This window comes from Scleropages formosus, chromosome 4 (assembly GCF_900964775.1).
Source record: "Scleropages formosus chromosome 4, fSclFor1.1, whole genome shotgun sequence".
NCBI lineage: Eukaryota > Metazoa > Chordata > Actinopteri > Osteoglossiformes > Osteoglossidae > Scleropages > Scleropages formosus.
In genome coordinates, this window is record NC_041809.1 from 12029390 (window position 1) to 12044760 (window position 15371).

At 43.1% G+C, this 15371-nt stretch overlaps 2 protein-coding genes across 5 annotated transcripts in view; one reads left to right on the forward strand and one right to left on the reverse strand.

Annotated features, from left to right (window-relative positions):
- ccser2a (coiled-coil serine-rich protein 2a) overlaps window positions 1–2062 on the reverse strand; it is an 81636-nt gene extending 79574 nt beyond the window's left edge. For 3 of the 4 annotated variants that reach the window (XM_018749586.2, XM_018749583.2, XM_018749587.2), the window contains exon 1: window positions 1208–2062. The gene's annotated coding sequence lies outside the window, so the exon portion shown is untranslated. The remainder of the gene's footprint in view (window positions 1–1207) is intronic. The other variant, XM_018749585.2, reaches the window with a different exon arrangement.
- Window positions 2063–9122: 7060 nt separating this feature from the next.
- sparcl2 (SPARC-like 2) lies at window positions 9123–15371 on the forward strand. Its single transcript, XM_029250818.1, has 8 exons — window positions 9123–9172; window positions 11767–11839; window positions 11914–12025; window positions 13347–13465; window positions 13556–13710; window positions 14101–14213; window positions 14697–14791; window positions 15079–15371. The coding sequence occupies exons 1-8, from the start codon at window positions 9131–9133 to the stop codon at window positions 15129–15131; spliced, it is 762 nt and encodes a 253-aa protein (XP_029106651.1). The 5' UTR covers window positions 9123–9130; the 3' UTR covers window positions 15132–15371.

The window sequence follows — 15371 nt, forward strand, 5'->3', positions numbered from 1 at the left end:
ACATTATTCACTATAGTTATTCAGATTCCACTTTTACTTGCACCAAATACATAAGAAATTACAGAAAGAAAATGTGATGAAGAGCATAAATAAAGCCAGTTTCATTGAGCCACTCCTGTTAAACAAATACAAAACTGCCCAATTAGTTACTTACAAGAAACTCAGAGAACAAAAGCAGTTTGAAGTGTCATGAGAAAGTTGTAAAAATCAGATCCTGAGCTACAGCAGCCCTTGAGCCTGTGAGAGGGGTTCATTATGGCAAACATAAAACCCAGTGAGCCCTGCCTGCTGCTTGAAGGCCCTAAAAACGTCACAGTGATTTACTCAGAGGGTAGCAGGGGTTCGAAAGGGCCCGGCCATGTACCAGTCTGAGTACTTATTGTACAGGTTCCCCCACCAACACCCTTTTCATCTGCTGCTTTAAATTAAATGCTTACATACAGACCACATAAAGATGGAACAGTGAAGAAGGAGTAATTAGAAACATAGACCACTTTATGGTGTGTAATGGTCAGGAGTTCCAGAAAACCCCATTCATTACTTTAAAAAAAATATTGTTATGTAAAGATCTAAAAATAAATATGATCTGTCCAGCGGAATATACTGCAAAGATATGAATCACACGTACACAGCACCGGAGGGCTTGTAATGTTGCATAAGCAGCGTTGGGGTTTCTGCTCCGCTGAATTACAAGGGAGGCGCGCTCCCGACACCAGGGCCTTGGACCGCGACTGACGGACACGCGCATCTGTCAGCAAGAAGGGCGGACTTCCAATTAAACCCTTTTCTCCCCATCGGCAAAACAATTCCAGAAAATACTTGTGTTTTGTCCTTCACTTCTATTTGTACGCCACCTGAAGCATTACAACACGATGATGATGGTGATGAGTTAACCAGGAAGGTTAGACAGCGGTTATACACAAAACTACCAGCATTTCTACAATTTCTGCTTATGTACAAGCTACTTTCATATTTTTCTACTACTTATTGCTGTTACATTGTATTGTTTAAATGAATTACATTTTGTTGCTGTATAACCATTCCGTTTTCTTAAACATGATTAAGAATGTCATGAAACATCATGTTATGAGTTGATACAAAAAACTACGGCAAATATTTATTAGTATATGTTTACAGTTTTTATACATCTACTTTGTGTTAAGTAAGATCTTTAAAGTAACGATGATGTTGTTCGTCGCGCGCTTACCTGACTCGAAAGAAAGAGCGAGAAGGTGACGAATCTCGGCTGTCGACGACGTCCAATAGCGAGCGCACGGGCTTACTGCGAGTTTACAGCATATCTCTAGTCGTTATTATTACTATTATTATTATTGAATGATCGGTCGCTACACTTTCCCGCATTTTTCACTGCCTGCATTATTAATAAGTAATGTTTTTATATTAACTCCCCATCTGTCCGAAATTTTCTGGATCTTTTCCACCCCGCAGTGACAAAGTCGAATTTCAGCTGTACAAATGAAATGAGTTTAATTACTGTTGACTTATAATCATCGCGAAGTTATAATTGATTAGCTGTATACTAAACAAACGGAGAGGAGAAAGTAATGTTTTTATTCGTTTATCTTCTTGGCAGTGATCACGGCACGCATCGCCTGAGTCCAGGAGCTGCTATTTCTAACAACAAAGACAATGAATAAAAAGTACTAATTCAATTGGTGGCGAAATCCCTGCAACTCCGACTCGCGCACTAAGTTTTCTTATCTGACTGCCGCCGTCGGGAATGAAAAGAAACACAACAGAGTCATTACAGCGACTCCAGGCACTCGTCGTGAACAACGTGCGTTTGTGCAGAGCTGAGGGGCAGCGGACCAAGTTCCGAGAGTCCCGACTTCGAGCGGCTGGCGCTCCAGGTCAGTTCGGTTCTGCTCCGGAATCACCTTCGAATCATTCACAACTCCGCACTCCAAGGACTCCGTCAGATCGCCCGTGCCAGTTTTTTGAAGAACGTTAGTCTAGATAAATATGTCCTCAGAACCGTACTATACAGTGATGGGCGGGCGCCGCGTGCCGGGGTCTCATCACGCGTCCTACTCCACCAGCCACTCTCTTGTTTCCCAGCGCGTTCCGCTCTCATTCACCGAGAGCTGCTGCTGACGCTCTGACGTCACACCATAACATGGCCCCGCCCACAGCGTCCTGTCCCGTCCCGTCGTCCCGTGCGCGCCCACCTGCTCTCGTTACCGTGCAGTTTTCAATTAAAGTACAGGTTGCGCTTCCTCGTGGTGTATCGTTTACCATAGTGCGTAACTGTACGCAACGAAAGTTAGCATACAGTAAAATTTATGTTCCACATAAGAATTATAGGAAACTTTTTGCTGGAAAAAACTGGCTGGTTAAACAAGCGGTGCATGACATCAACGTTTTATTAGTTACTTGGGGCCACGGTGGCGCTACGGGTAGCGCTGTTGCCTCATAGCACCTGGCTGTTTACGCATGTATTGAAAGCCAGCTCAGTTTGTGTGGAATTTCGACGATAACCCGTGTTTCATACATCTTCCCGCTGCTCCGGTTTCCTCCCACACACAGTCCGAAGGTTAACCGGTGACTCTAGACTAAGTGGCTGCCGAGATATGAACCGACGTCCAGGGTGTAGCCCTCTAGTTCCCAGTGATGGCAGGATAGGTTCCGGACCCCCGTGACCCACACACGGACCAATGTGGTGAATGAGAGAGTATTTACAGTGCATGCGAGTGTTTTACTAAAGTTCACAATAAAAAACACATTTCTCCGAATTAATTATACAACCTTCTGATAGAGACTGAAGATCATTTTGTGTTTAAAAAAGTCAAACAACCAAAAACCTAGTAATAAAAAGTTTTCTGTGTGTAAGTAGTCTCACACTGTCTCTTCTTTCTCCTTCAAACAGGGCATCAGGTCATTGTGTAAGATTCATGGGGTCAGAATTTACAGCTTACGTGGTTAAATATTTCATTCTGATTTATTTATTTACAGAGCGCTGGTAGTGTAGTGGTTAGAGCTGCTGCCTTTGGACCCAAAGGTCACAAGCTGAACCCTAACCTCCAGCTGTAGTACCTTTGAGCAAAGTACTTAGTTGCTCCAGTAAAATTATCCACATGTACAAATGGGTAAAAAAATTTAAAATACCTTAACATTGTAAGTGGCTTCAGATAAAACTATCAGGTAAATGTAAATTATTTTTGTTGCTGCTGGTTGAAAAGTGTATCTGTTGCAGTGGAGTTTATAATGTTATTTCGGTGCAGCACAGTAGATGTAATGTTTATAAATAATTTTGCTGTGTTGAATTGTCTGCGGTGGGGTTCTGCTGTCCTCAGACAAGTTACTGTTAGTGCTGTTAGATGGGGTCGGTCTGTGGAGCCTCGGGACCAGCTAGCAGAGGGGACTCGTTTTTGTGGACATTTCTTTTGGGGGCTCTAAAGTGAAAAGAGTTTGGGGGGGGCGGGAGTGTCGCTCATTTTTAGGTGATTTTAAAGTTTTATGGTTCCCCTTTTAAGTCTGAATGAGTAGGGGGTTTTGGCCTCATTCAGCTCTGCACACATTTGTAGCCTCTTTTCTCTGCACCCTAAGGATAATTACAAAATTATAAATTATAAACTCATTCTCCTGTGATAGGATTTCAGTTGGATTTTTGTCAGCTTCATGTTTTTTTGAAATTCAGAAGCGGACCCCACACTGTACCGCCATAGAAAGCAACAGGTTCTGTAACCGACTGGAATATTTTGAGCCAGATTCTAGTTGTAATACCACAAAGTGAACTGATTTTTAATTCTATAAAAAGCCCTTGTAGAAAGCCTTATTTTCCAGGTCAGTGATGAAAGGTAAATTGTCCATTAGCATACATTTTCACCCTAGATATGTGTCATTTGTTGTTTTTTCACTTTCACTCATGCCTAGGATGAGACTGTACTTTATTCCCTGACGTCAGTATTTTAGTTTTCTGTGGATCAACAGTCAGGGCCCAAGACTCACAGAACTCAGGTAGGTAGCAGGTCCAGGTCCTGCTGTAGACCCTCTTCTGTTGAACAGCAGAAGCAGGGCATCTGCAAAAAGTAAAAACCGATCTGAAATCATATAGTGTAAGACCAGGTGCTGCAGAGTTTTTAAAATTAAAAATTCACTAATATAAATTTCAGATTGAACAGTTCCTACAGAAACCGCTGCAGGAAGAATTTTTTTCTTCCATGTTGATTTTATTTATTTATTTATTTATTTTTTTATTTATTTATTTTTATTTTTATAGAGCACTCTTCTCACACAGTAACAGAGCGCTTTAACACAGGCATAAAGCAAGAAAAATTGATACAAAGAAAGAAGGCAGTCAACTAATGGCTACCATAATGAAGAACTTATTATAGCGCTATAAGTATACCTACTGGCCACTGGGGAAAGGAACAAAAACTCCCAACTGAAGGTTGAGGGATAAAAAACCTCTGGGGGTCCATGGGCCGGTGGTTGCCCACCCCTCCTGGGAATTCTAGAAAATAACAATTTGTAAGCCAGTGTTTAACAATTATAATGTTGGTAAATGGCATCTTGGATCCCCAGCTCGGCATGGAACGTCTCGATCGTCATGGCAGATGGACATCATCCTCTGTCAGCATGGGATTCGTCTGTCACCACTGGCTGGCCTCCTCAGGTCTTATGTATCGAGGTAGTGCTCAACAAGAAGATAGGATACAGTTAGTAATTTGTTATTTAAGTAAGTTTAGTATGCATTTTTATAAAGGTGATAAAAAACAACCAAGGCAGGAGGAATTACATTACGAGGTGGAATGCCTGAGTGAACATATAAGTCTTAAGTCAGGATCTGAAAACAGAAACAGACGGGGCATTTCTGACAGTAACTGGTAGACTATTCCACAGTTTAGGTGCTCTATAACTAAAGGCGCGACCTCCTACTGAGGTCTTATTGATCACAGGTACTTTAAGGTAACCTGCATCTAATGAACGGAGATATCGTCCTGGGATATAAAAATTAATGATCTCACAAAGGTAAGCCGGAGCAATGCCATGTATTGCCTTATAGGTCAAAAGTAGGATTTTATAATCAACTCTATAAGCGACCGGAAGCGACCGAGAGCCAATGCAAGGATTTAAGTACCGCTGTTATGTTGTCAAACTTCCTAGTTCTAGGGACAATTCTCGCAGCAGAATTTTGTACCAACTGTAGCCTGGATACAGTCTGGTATGGACAACCCGACAATAAAGCATTACAGTAATCCAGCAATTTTAACTGCACATATACTGTTTGCATACATGGATTTAATAATATTCTGTTTTTCCCATAGACCTCTTTCAGCAAGTGTGTAGAGTAATCCTCCATGTCATATTGAATCAAATTCCTTATGAAAGTATTCAAAGCACACCAAATTTTGGTTTACATGTACAAATGTTTGTCTGTCAATTAGGTTGTGATGGCTAAAAATTTGATCTGATGTTCTATAATGTGGTAAGAATCCAAATCAGACTTTTACTCAAGACGTTGCACTTGATAAGGAGATTTATGAGTCTTGTGCTGATAATCCAACAAAACATCTTTCACACATTACTCCTTACACAGGTTCATCTGTTAATATTAGTATCTATCTATCTATCTATCTATCTATCTATCTATCTATCTGTGTGCATCCCATTCTCTGTCTGCTCTTTCCACTCCAGTTAGCTCTCCTCCACTACACTGTGATAATTTCCTCTGGTCTGGGATGTGGGAGACGTTTTGAGAGCAGCACATAAAATTTTAATTTCTTGAGAAACTTGAGAGCTTTTTGTCTCCATCTTGAGAGCAGAACAGGCTGAGAGGAGCGACGGAGTGATTCTTCTGAAAATAACGCAAGAGTGAGAGAGCAAGACAATCTGGCACAGAGAAAATAATGCAGCATGATAATCAAATATAGATGTGTATTAACCCTGAATCACTGATGTATATATATATGTGGTATTGCATCCAATTTTATACCTATATATACAGTTATATACATTATATTTACATTTATTCATTTAGCTTATATTTTTCTCCAAAGCAACTTGAAATTATTTACCCATTTATACAGCTGGGTAATTACTGGAGTAATTGAGGGTAAAAACCTTGCTACAGGGTACTACAGCTGGGACTTTGGGTGCAAAGGCACCAGTTCTTACCATTACACTACCAGCTGCCCAGTATACAAGTATGTGTATGAGTCTGGGCTCATGTAGCAGTGTAGTGTCAACTGAAAATGGTCATGAAAAGAGCATTATTTTCTGAACAAAATAACTGACCTTTGTTTCTATGTATAAGGTGATTTTTTGAACAAAACCATAATTTTTCTGAAATAATACACACAGTGTATGCATTTTGCAGATGAGTCAGTTTCACTGGACTCAGTGTGAACTTGTGTCCCACCACGAGATGGCACTATCATGCTACCAGGCACAGCACAGCCAGTAGGAAGTCCCCCAGACCATCCAGCTCTTTCCTTTTATGCCTGACTCACAAAGTTCTGAAGCATGGTTCTCAGCAGTATAGCCCCCTATTCCTAACACTTCCAACACTTACACATCCAGTGTTAGGGTTAAGAGGTGGTTTGGGCCTCATCAAAAAAACACACTCAAGCCTCTTATTCCAGAGTAAAAGTGTGAGCTTTGATGAGCGCTCAGTGATGGACCAATGCTGCAGTCATGAGGATCTCACAGGGACCGAAGGAGAGGGCCGCTGAGACAAGCCGGACACAGGGGAATACAGTACGCGGCCGCACAAATCTTCAGCCACAACCTAAACTGACTTAATAATATATCACTAATATACGCTTTTGGGGGGAGTGGTGGCGCAGTGGGTTGGACCACAGACCTGCTCTCCGGTGGGTCTGGGGTTCAAGTCCCACTTGGGGTGCCTTGCGACGGGCTGGCGTCCCGTCCTGGGTGTGTCCCCTCCCCCTCCAGCCTTACACCCTGTGTTACCGGGTAGGCTCTGGTTCCCTGCGACCCCGTATGGGACAAGCGGTTCTGAAAGTGTGTGTGTATATGCTTTTGTATTGTTCTTACTGCACTGAGAGGAAATTGGGAAAAAAGTGTTCTCCTATTGTGGGGGGCCCAGTGGCGCAGTGGGTTGGACTGGGTCCTGCTCTCTGGTGGGTCTGGGGTTTGAGTCCCGCTTGGGGTGCCTTGCGATGGACTGGCGTCCCATCCTGGGTGTGTCCCTTATGCCCTGAGTTGCCGGATTAGGCTCCATGACCCCGTATGGGACAAGCAGTTCAAAAAGTGTGAGTGTGTGTTCTCCTATTTATGTGATCTATACATAAATACATGTTTGAGAGCTACATGCTCAGTTGTACATTTGTATACTTTTCCTTTCTGTCCCCTTTCCCTCTCATTATTTATGTTATCATTTTTTTCTCTTTTTTGGTTGTTTTATTCTGCTGTTGTTTCATTGTTGTAATTATGAATATTTATTGTATACACCTTTGCTTTATAACTGTACATTTACATTTGTTCATTTAGCTGGTGCTTTTCCCTAAAGCAAACCTACAATTATTTGCTGATTTATGCAGCTGGATTTTTACCAGAGTAGCTTAGAGTACAGCAGGTTGCATTCTCAGCAGTACTACATCTGGAGGTATGATTCAAACCTGCAACCTTTGGGTTCAAAGTCAGCAGTTCTAAGCTCTGCACCAGCAGCTGCAACCACTATATCTTTCTTCTTTATTATAAAGAAGCTCCTTTCAAAGACGTTATAAAAAAGTTGTGATCACTGCTGTCAAAGTAGTTTTTCTCAGTATGAATCGGAAAAAAATCTGTTGATATGACACTTAATGAAATCTTCTAGCTTATGTTAAGAAAGTGAATTTAGTTGGTGCCAATCGTGAATAAATGGAAGCAGCAAAGAGGGGCATGGGTCACTGAGAAAGTTGGATCTTTTTGGAGTTGGCAGGACTCCACAGGGACGTAGAGTGTGGGGCCAGGGAGAGCACATGGGCTCAGTGGCGCAAGGCGAGATCCTCCTCTCCCTTGAAGAACACCCCCCCCCAAATACACACACACACACACACACACACATACAAGGAGAACAGGAGGAGAACTACAAAGGTACGTGCAGATCCTTGGGCTGTGTGTTTTGTTCACACTCATTTTATATATGCCACACGAAAAAGCAGAAAGTAAAAGGGAAAGTATAAGCAGAGATTCAGAGGAGAGATGAGGGGAGAATGAGTGACGCGTGTAGGAGAAAACTATCAAACGCAAAAAAGCAGGGACCTGGAAGACAAGGGGGAAGGAAGAAGCAGATATAGAGAAGCAGAAAAGTATGCAATGTGCATGACATGTGCGTGGAAGAGAAGACGGAATGACTGAGTAGACGGGAACCGTGGTAATACTGATCTGAGAGGGATAATAATGAGATTTCTCTCTTTGGCAGGGCACTTCAGCTCCTCGACTTCTTTCGACAATTAAAAATGGTCCCTCTTAATAAAAGCATTTGTTACAATATATAAACCAGTGGAGGGCTGCTAATTATTACTGCTGTGCTGGAAATAACAGAAAATGTTGTGTCGAGACATAATATAAAGTCTTCATAGTTATTTGAGTGCATACAGTTGCTTAAAATAACATGCATAAGATGAGCAATATGGGAATATAGCTCTGTATTCTTACCTTTGCTGCATTCATTTGCTTTAAAAAGAGGGTTTGTTTTATTGTGGCTCTCTGCGTAAAGGAGACTGGGATGCCATTCATCAGGATGGGAATTATGTGGCTGTTTATTAATGGAAGTTTTTTTTCCACCTTAATTATTTTTTCCTAGAGAAGCTAAGATGAAATGCACTGTCAGCATTAGATGGAAGGAAACGACTGTTCCATCCCTGATTATTAACTATTTTTCATCTATTTATATTATCGCTTTATACATACATGCTCAATTAGCGCACATACGCTACTTACACACATTTCATTTTTCAGGAACATATTTCCAGAAAAAATGAACCCAGTCAAGTACTTGCTTAAGGTGACTGGTCAAGCAAACACTAGCAGCTGGCCTGTGAGATTTAAAGATTTTAGCTGACTTATTGCAAGTGCAGTTCTTTAACCTCTATTCCTCTCTTCAGCGAGTCCCATCCCATGGTCCACCTCCAGCCTCACAACGAACCTGGAAATGCACCTGATGTTCCTCATTACGTTGGCTCTGCAAATTCAGCTGGCCAAGGTAAACGGGCATATTAAAGCCCTGTACTAGTGTAACAGTGCTTGTTTACTGTGATGTTAATACCCTGGACTCAGGTTATTAATTTCAGAGCTTTAACGCACCTATTTCCATAACTCTCTAACATCATCTTCAAAGCAGAACTCAAAGTGGTGGCAATGAAGAATAGCCTACAAAGATTCCCCAATACCAGCGCAGTTTGGGGTCCGTGCCTGCTGAGTGAAACTGTAAAATTTGCTGGAACAATAAGCTGCACCATTAACACTGCAAAGTGTCCTCTAAGAATAGCTGAGAAACAGAGCTAAGAATATTCAGTGTAGTCAACCTGTTGTGTGAAATATCAAAGCCGGTAGTTGCGGGGAGACCAGAGTCTCTCTCCATGATGCTGTGTGTGAATGCTGATAGATTTCACACTAGGAGTGTTGTGGAATGTACTTTCAGTTATTCTACTCAAGGGGCTGTATTTTATGGGTTGCAGTGATTGAAAATTGGACCGCCAGCTGAAGGTAATGTGGTTTAAGGGCCTGTTTCTCATCTGCATGGAGCTGGTCCTCAACAGATGTGGAACTGGCAAACGCTACAAAGGAGGCAGAGAGATGACTGTCCTGTATCGGACATCTGCAGTACAGTGTAGGGTTGTAGGAGTTTATAGAGAGAAGTGAAGGGCAGTGCAGGGCTCTGTTATACCATGAAACAATGAACGTGTGTATTTTGACCGAAATATCAACTGAATTGTATTCCAATTGGTACAACCTAATCTCCTGACCAAAGGATGACCTATTATGGTTTGTACCATTAAATGTAGATTATTTAGATTTAACCACAGAACCACTGGTTGAGATATTCATACATTACATTTATTCATTTAGCTGACACCTTTCTCCAAAGCAATTTGCAATTGTTTACCCATTTGTACAGCTGGGTAATTTTTACTTGAAAAATTTAGAATAAGGACCTTGCTCAATAGCTGGAGGTGGGATTCAAACATGTGGCCTTTGGACCACTACACTACCAGCTGTTCCTGGAACGTATAATCACCAAAACATAAGATCATACAACTGCAGTGGCCATGCATGGTGGCACAGTGAGTAATGGTGCTGTCTCACAATGCCTGGGTGGTGCAAGAGGACATGGGTTTGATCCTCACTCAGTCTGTGTTGGAGTTTGCATGTTATTGTCTGTGTGGGTTTCCTCCCAAAGACATACTTGTCTGGTTCCCCCATAGTGTATGAGTGACAATGTGTTTCACTGATGTATGAATGAGTGACCCATTGTAAGTAATGTATCTAGCAGTGTAAGTCACCTGGTGAATAAGGTGTGTGGGCTCATAACACTACAAAGAGTTCATTGGAAGGTGCTTTGGAGAAAAGAATCTGCTAAATAAAGTAATGTAAAGTAGATGAGTTATAGAGATTTAGATGTCTTCCCCCAAAAAATGTATGAATCACATGAGGAAACTGTGTTTTCTTTGTTTACCTGTTGTCTTTCTGCAAACACAACCTGTGTTTACCCTACAAGCCAATAGAACGCAGTATAAAAAACCCAAGCAGAATAGGAGGTTGAGACTGTGGAAACACATTGAATTAAGACAGTGTTTGCAGCTCATATCTGGTATTTGTGAGTGTCTGTGATCCATAATAAGATGATGAATTTGCATATGTTTATGGGATAGACATTGAACAGATGTACAAATCATATGCAGCTGGAAGTTGATAAAAAGTTTAGATTAAAACATTATACATCGTACAGTATTTTAAAATTTGTTAAAGCTATATATGTGATTTTTTTTCTGAACCTAACCAGCTAATAAATCTTCTGGATTTTTACTGATTGTGACCTACTTCTAAAAGCGACTTTGGAGATACAACGAAAGAAATATGAACAAATTCTGGTCTACATTTTGCTTATACGGTGACGAGACAGTGTATAAACTTTTTTACACTTTCTTTGATTTTTTTGTACACTCTCTTTGTTTTTTTTTTTGTAACTGGGGGGCATAGTGGGCTTGGCTGGGTCCTGCTCTCTGGTAGGTCTGGGGTTTGAGTCCTTCTTGGGGTGCCTTGCAATGGACTGGCATCCTGTCCTGGGTGTGTCCCCTCCCCCTCCTGCCTTGCACCTTGTGCTGCCAGATTGGGCTCTGGTTCACCACGACCCCACTCTGGACAAGCAGTTTCAACATGTGTGTGTGAGTGAGTGAGAGAGAGAGAGATTTCATAACTTCATACAGGACTAACTACATGAGAGTTTGAGAGTGCTGCCACCTGTTTAATCTTGAAAAGTTAACCATCGGGAGAGGAGCTCAAAAGAGATATGTTTTGAGACACTTATTGAATGTTGAAAGGGATTCAGCAGTTCTGAGGAGTCAAAATGGAAAACCTACAAACGTTCAGTTCTGGACCCTTTGTGAGTGGAACCACCAAGCAACCAAAGGTGGAGGAGAATGCTGCTCTTGCTGGGGCCTAGGGAGCGATCATGCTGAAAGCACTCTTTTCATGTCTTCTCATGAAATCAGGATGGATACTACAGGATCAGTGCAGGAAAAGGACATGTGTGTTTCTGTCATGTGTGTTGGGTGTGTGTGCTCTGTTATGTACCAGGGTGGCAGAGCCCAGCGGAAACAGAGGCAGGCCGAAGAGCGACTGCGGCCATACTGGGGCAGAACCAACCCAGGTGAGACACTGTGACACACCTTGCTGAAATCAACAGCTTTGCTGGTGCTCTCATCACCATATGGCTTCCTCCAGAGAAGCTGTGTAAGCTGCTGAAGTGTCACAGTCCCATCGGCTCCTTGTGCCAAGTTGTGAATGAAGGAAGCGTGTCCATTCCAAAATGCATTTGCCCCCAGACCTGTCCCGGGTAAGACCTTAACAACCTCCAAAGTCTACCTTCTCAGGAGCATTGCTTTTCTGATTTTTACATTCATTTAGCAGATGCTTTTCTCCAAAGCGCCATCCAAAGCGTGTAGTGTTATCAGCCCACGCACCTTATTCACCAAGGTGACTTACACTGCATACACTACTTGGAATGGGTCACTCATCCATACATCAGTAGAACGCACTCTCTCTGTTGCTCACACACTATGGGTTACGTTTAGGGTCATCAATCCACCAGAACTGAACAGCATGTCTTTGAACTGTGGGAGGAAACCCACACAGACCTGGGGAGAACATGCAAACTCTACACAAATTGAGCAGGGATTAAACCCATGACCTCTCGCACCACTTAGGTGCTGTAAGAAGCAATTCTACTCACTGGGCCACCATTCCTCCACTTTTTGTTGTTGCAAGAATCCAGTAATTTTAAGGGTTTCAGAACTATCCCAGACCTGCAGTGATGGTGTCCTCACAGCATGGCAGATGTTACACAGACATTTTGGGCATTCAGACTGACATTACCTTCTACACCTATATGATGGATTCATCTACTGGCCAACAGAAGATGTACAAAGGGCATTATTAGTATAAACAGAAATATTTTTTAAATGACAGACAATTGACAAATGACAATTCAGTCTCATCATGGAATACATCACCAAAAGTAACCTCTGCCTTTCATATTGAGGCTAATATATTAACTGTCTACTTGAAATTGTAATCTTTATATAATGGTCATGGAGTTATTCTATGCAGGCTTTGGCAGAGTTGTCTTTTTCCTGGTTGTCCTTTTTGTGTCCAGCAGTAATATGGTTTGTGGAGGGATAGCACAGTGGTTAGAGCTTTTTGGACCCAAAGGTTGCAGGATTGTATCCCACCTCCTGTTGCAGTACCCTTTAACAAGGTACTTACTATAAAATTGCTCCAGTAAAACTTAACCACACGTACACACACACAACGTCTACAGCCGCTGGTCCCAAGCAGGGTCACGGCAAACCGGAGCCTAATCTGGTAACACAGGGCGCAAGGCTGGAGGGGACACACCCAGGACGGGACACCAGTCTGCCGCAAGGCACTTCAAGCAGGACTTGAGCCCCAGACCCACCACAGAGCAGGCCCTGGCCAAACTCACTGCACCACCACATCCTCCGGGTAAACCTGTATAAATGGGTAAATGATCGTAAGTAGCTTAACGTTGAATCTTGCTTTGGAGAAAAGTGTTAGCTAAATGAATAAATTAATAAAAGAATAAATACAGTATGAATGTGCAGTGTAGTTGTAAGTGTAGTATTCCACGTCTGCAGACAGGGGGAGCCGGTGTGCAGTGTTCTGGGGAAGACCTATGGGAACGAGTGTCTGCTGTACAAGGAGGCCTGTCGCAAAAGGCGCCGCACTAATGTTGCCCATCGAGGACCCTGCCTTGGTACCAACATGATGCCCCCTAGTGGCGACTGTTGCATGCGCACCTGACAAAAGTGTATAGCCCAATACCGTACCACTTTGCACCACACAGCTCCTAGGGCAGAGTGCACCGAGGCCGAGTACAGCCAGTTCCCTTACCGACTCATGGACTGGTTCCTGGTACTCAAACGCATGGGTGAGTCCTTCAGCTCACCAGCGCCACCTCTGAGCTGCCTGAGTCACGCCCAGCGCAGGACTTTGGCTGAGGTAAGTGCTGATGGCACTGAAGGTGGTGGGAACAAGCGTTCACATACCATTCTTTGCTCATTTGGGTCAGTCTGTGTTTGTTCACTCATGTGCTTTGGCTGTTCTTCTATACTTCTCTTATGCCAAGAAGACTTTTCGGAGCAGGCGGTGATCCATTTAGTGTGCGCTGACCGATTTACGCTCAAGTCACCATGTGCTCCTCATCAGGCCGTCCGGGTGACGCAAGAGCATCTGTATAAATAGACATTGTCGATAATCGCTAAATTATTCACAAAGAAAGTTAACGAGCTGGAAACGTTATCCACCCCGTCTACGCACCCCTTCATTGCTCCGTGACCCTCCTCCACCTCACGCATGTCTTCCTTTGCTGCCCTCACTGTCGCCACCCAGCGGAGGTTCGTGGCGCTGGACCGGAATGGGGATGGGAGGCTGAGCCACCGTGACCTGAAGAAGCTACACTATAAGCAGATGCCGCTGGAGCACTGCGCCCAGCGCTTCTTCAAGTAAGGCACCCAAAGCCTTCCCCATCCCGATCCCCACACCCATCATGTTCTCGACCCCAATCCCAGTCCGGTGGGACACTGGATCATTTCCCTGCCTGCTGTGACCTGACCACCAAAAGGTTGTTTCACAGATCACAACATCCACTGTCTTCGTTTTTTGGTGCGCATTTTTCCCTAATATCCCCAAAAGAGATAAAGAGATAAAACAATAGCAAAATCCAGACTGTGTTTATAAACCTGGGGGGAATCCAGTGGGGAAAAAAAAAAACTGTTCCAAGCACCAAAACCTCTTTTTGTTATGAACTTTGATGTGCTCATGAGTTGCTGCAGAATTAGGGTTTATTAATTTAGTTAAAGTCAGTGTGAAGACCCCACAAGGACAAGCAAACATGCCTACGGGTGTGTGTGTGTGTGTGTGTGTGTGTGTGTGTGTGTGTGTGTGTGTGTGCGTGCGCACGCCACATGTGGGATGTGTTTACTCAGCTCCTGTGACAGTAACGGCAACAGGAAGGTGACCCTGCAGGAATGGATCGGCTGTCTGGTGGTCCGCACCGAGACTTGGTTCCAGGATTTCACTTGTGAGAGTCGACCCCCCCCAACCCTCTCCATCAGCACATCTCACGCAAACTCACACATCACTTTACGCTCCTCACACCCGGCGCATATAAAGCAGGCTCAACTCTCCTCTCCTACTCTTCTCTAAAATTCAAACCATACTTTACCATCTCACTTGTGCATTATTCCATTAAAAAAGTCCTTACATGGAGTGGCGCCGGAGCAGAAGCACATATATTAATAATTTAATAGTCCTAATATCTTCATACATAAACTAATGTTAACTCCGTTTCTTCTCCTTCTGTCACAGCTATGAAGATGGGTTCCAAGAAACTATGTCCTGCCAGGCACAATCATCTTTGAAGTGGAATACTAAGCATGCGCTGCTTTCGCTTTATACACTATCTGTTCCCATGTTTATAGTGAGGTTTGAAGCCCGACGCTCTTTCATCGTTGTATAAAGTGTCGCCCTGCATGCTGCGAGCCAAGCTCCTCCTGGCGGCTATATTTAGCACTGCAAAATATTACTTTTTGACCACATTTGCTTTTAATGCATACATTCATCAGCATGAAGCGCTGCTATGTAATAAAGGGGCGCCTGCC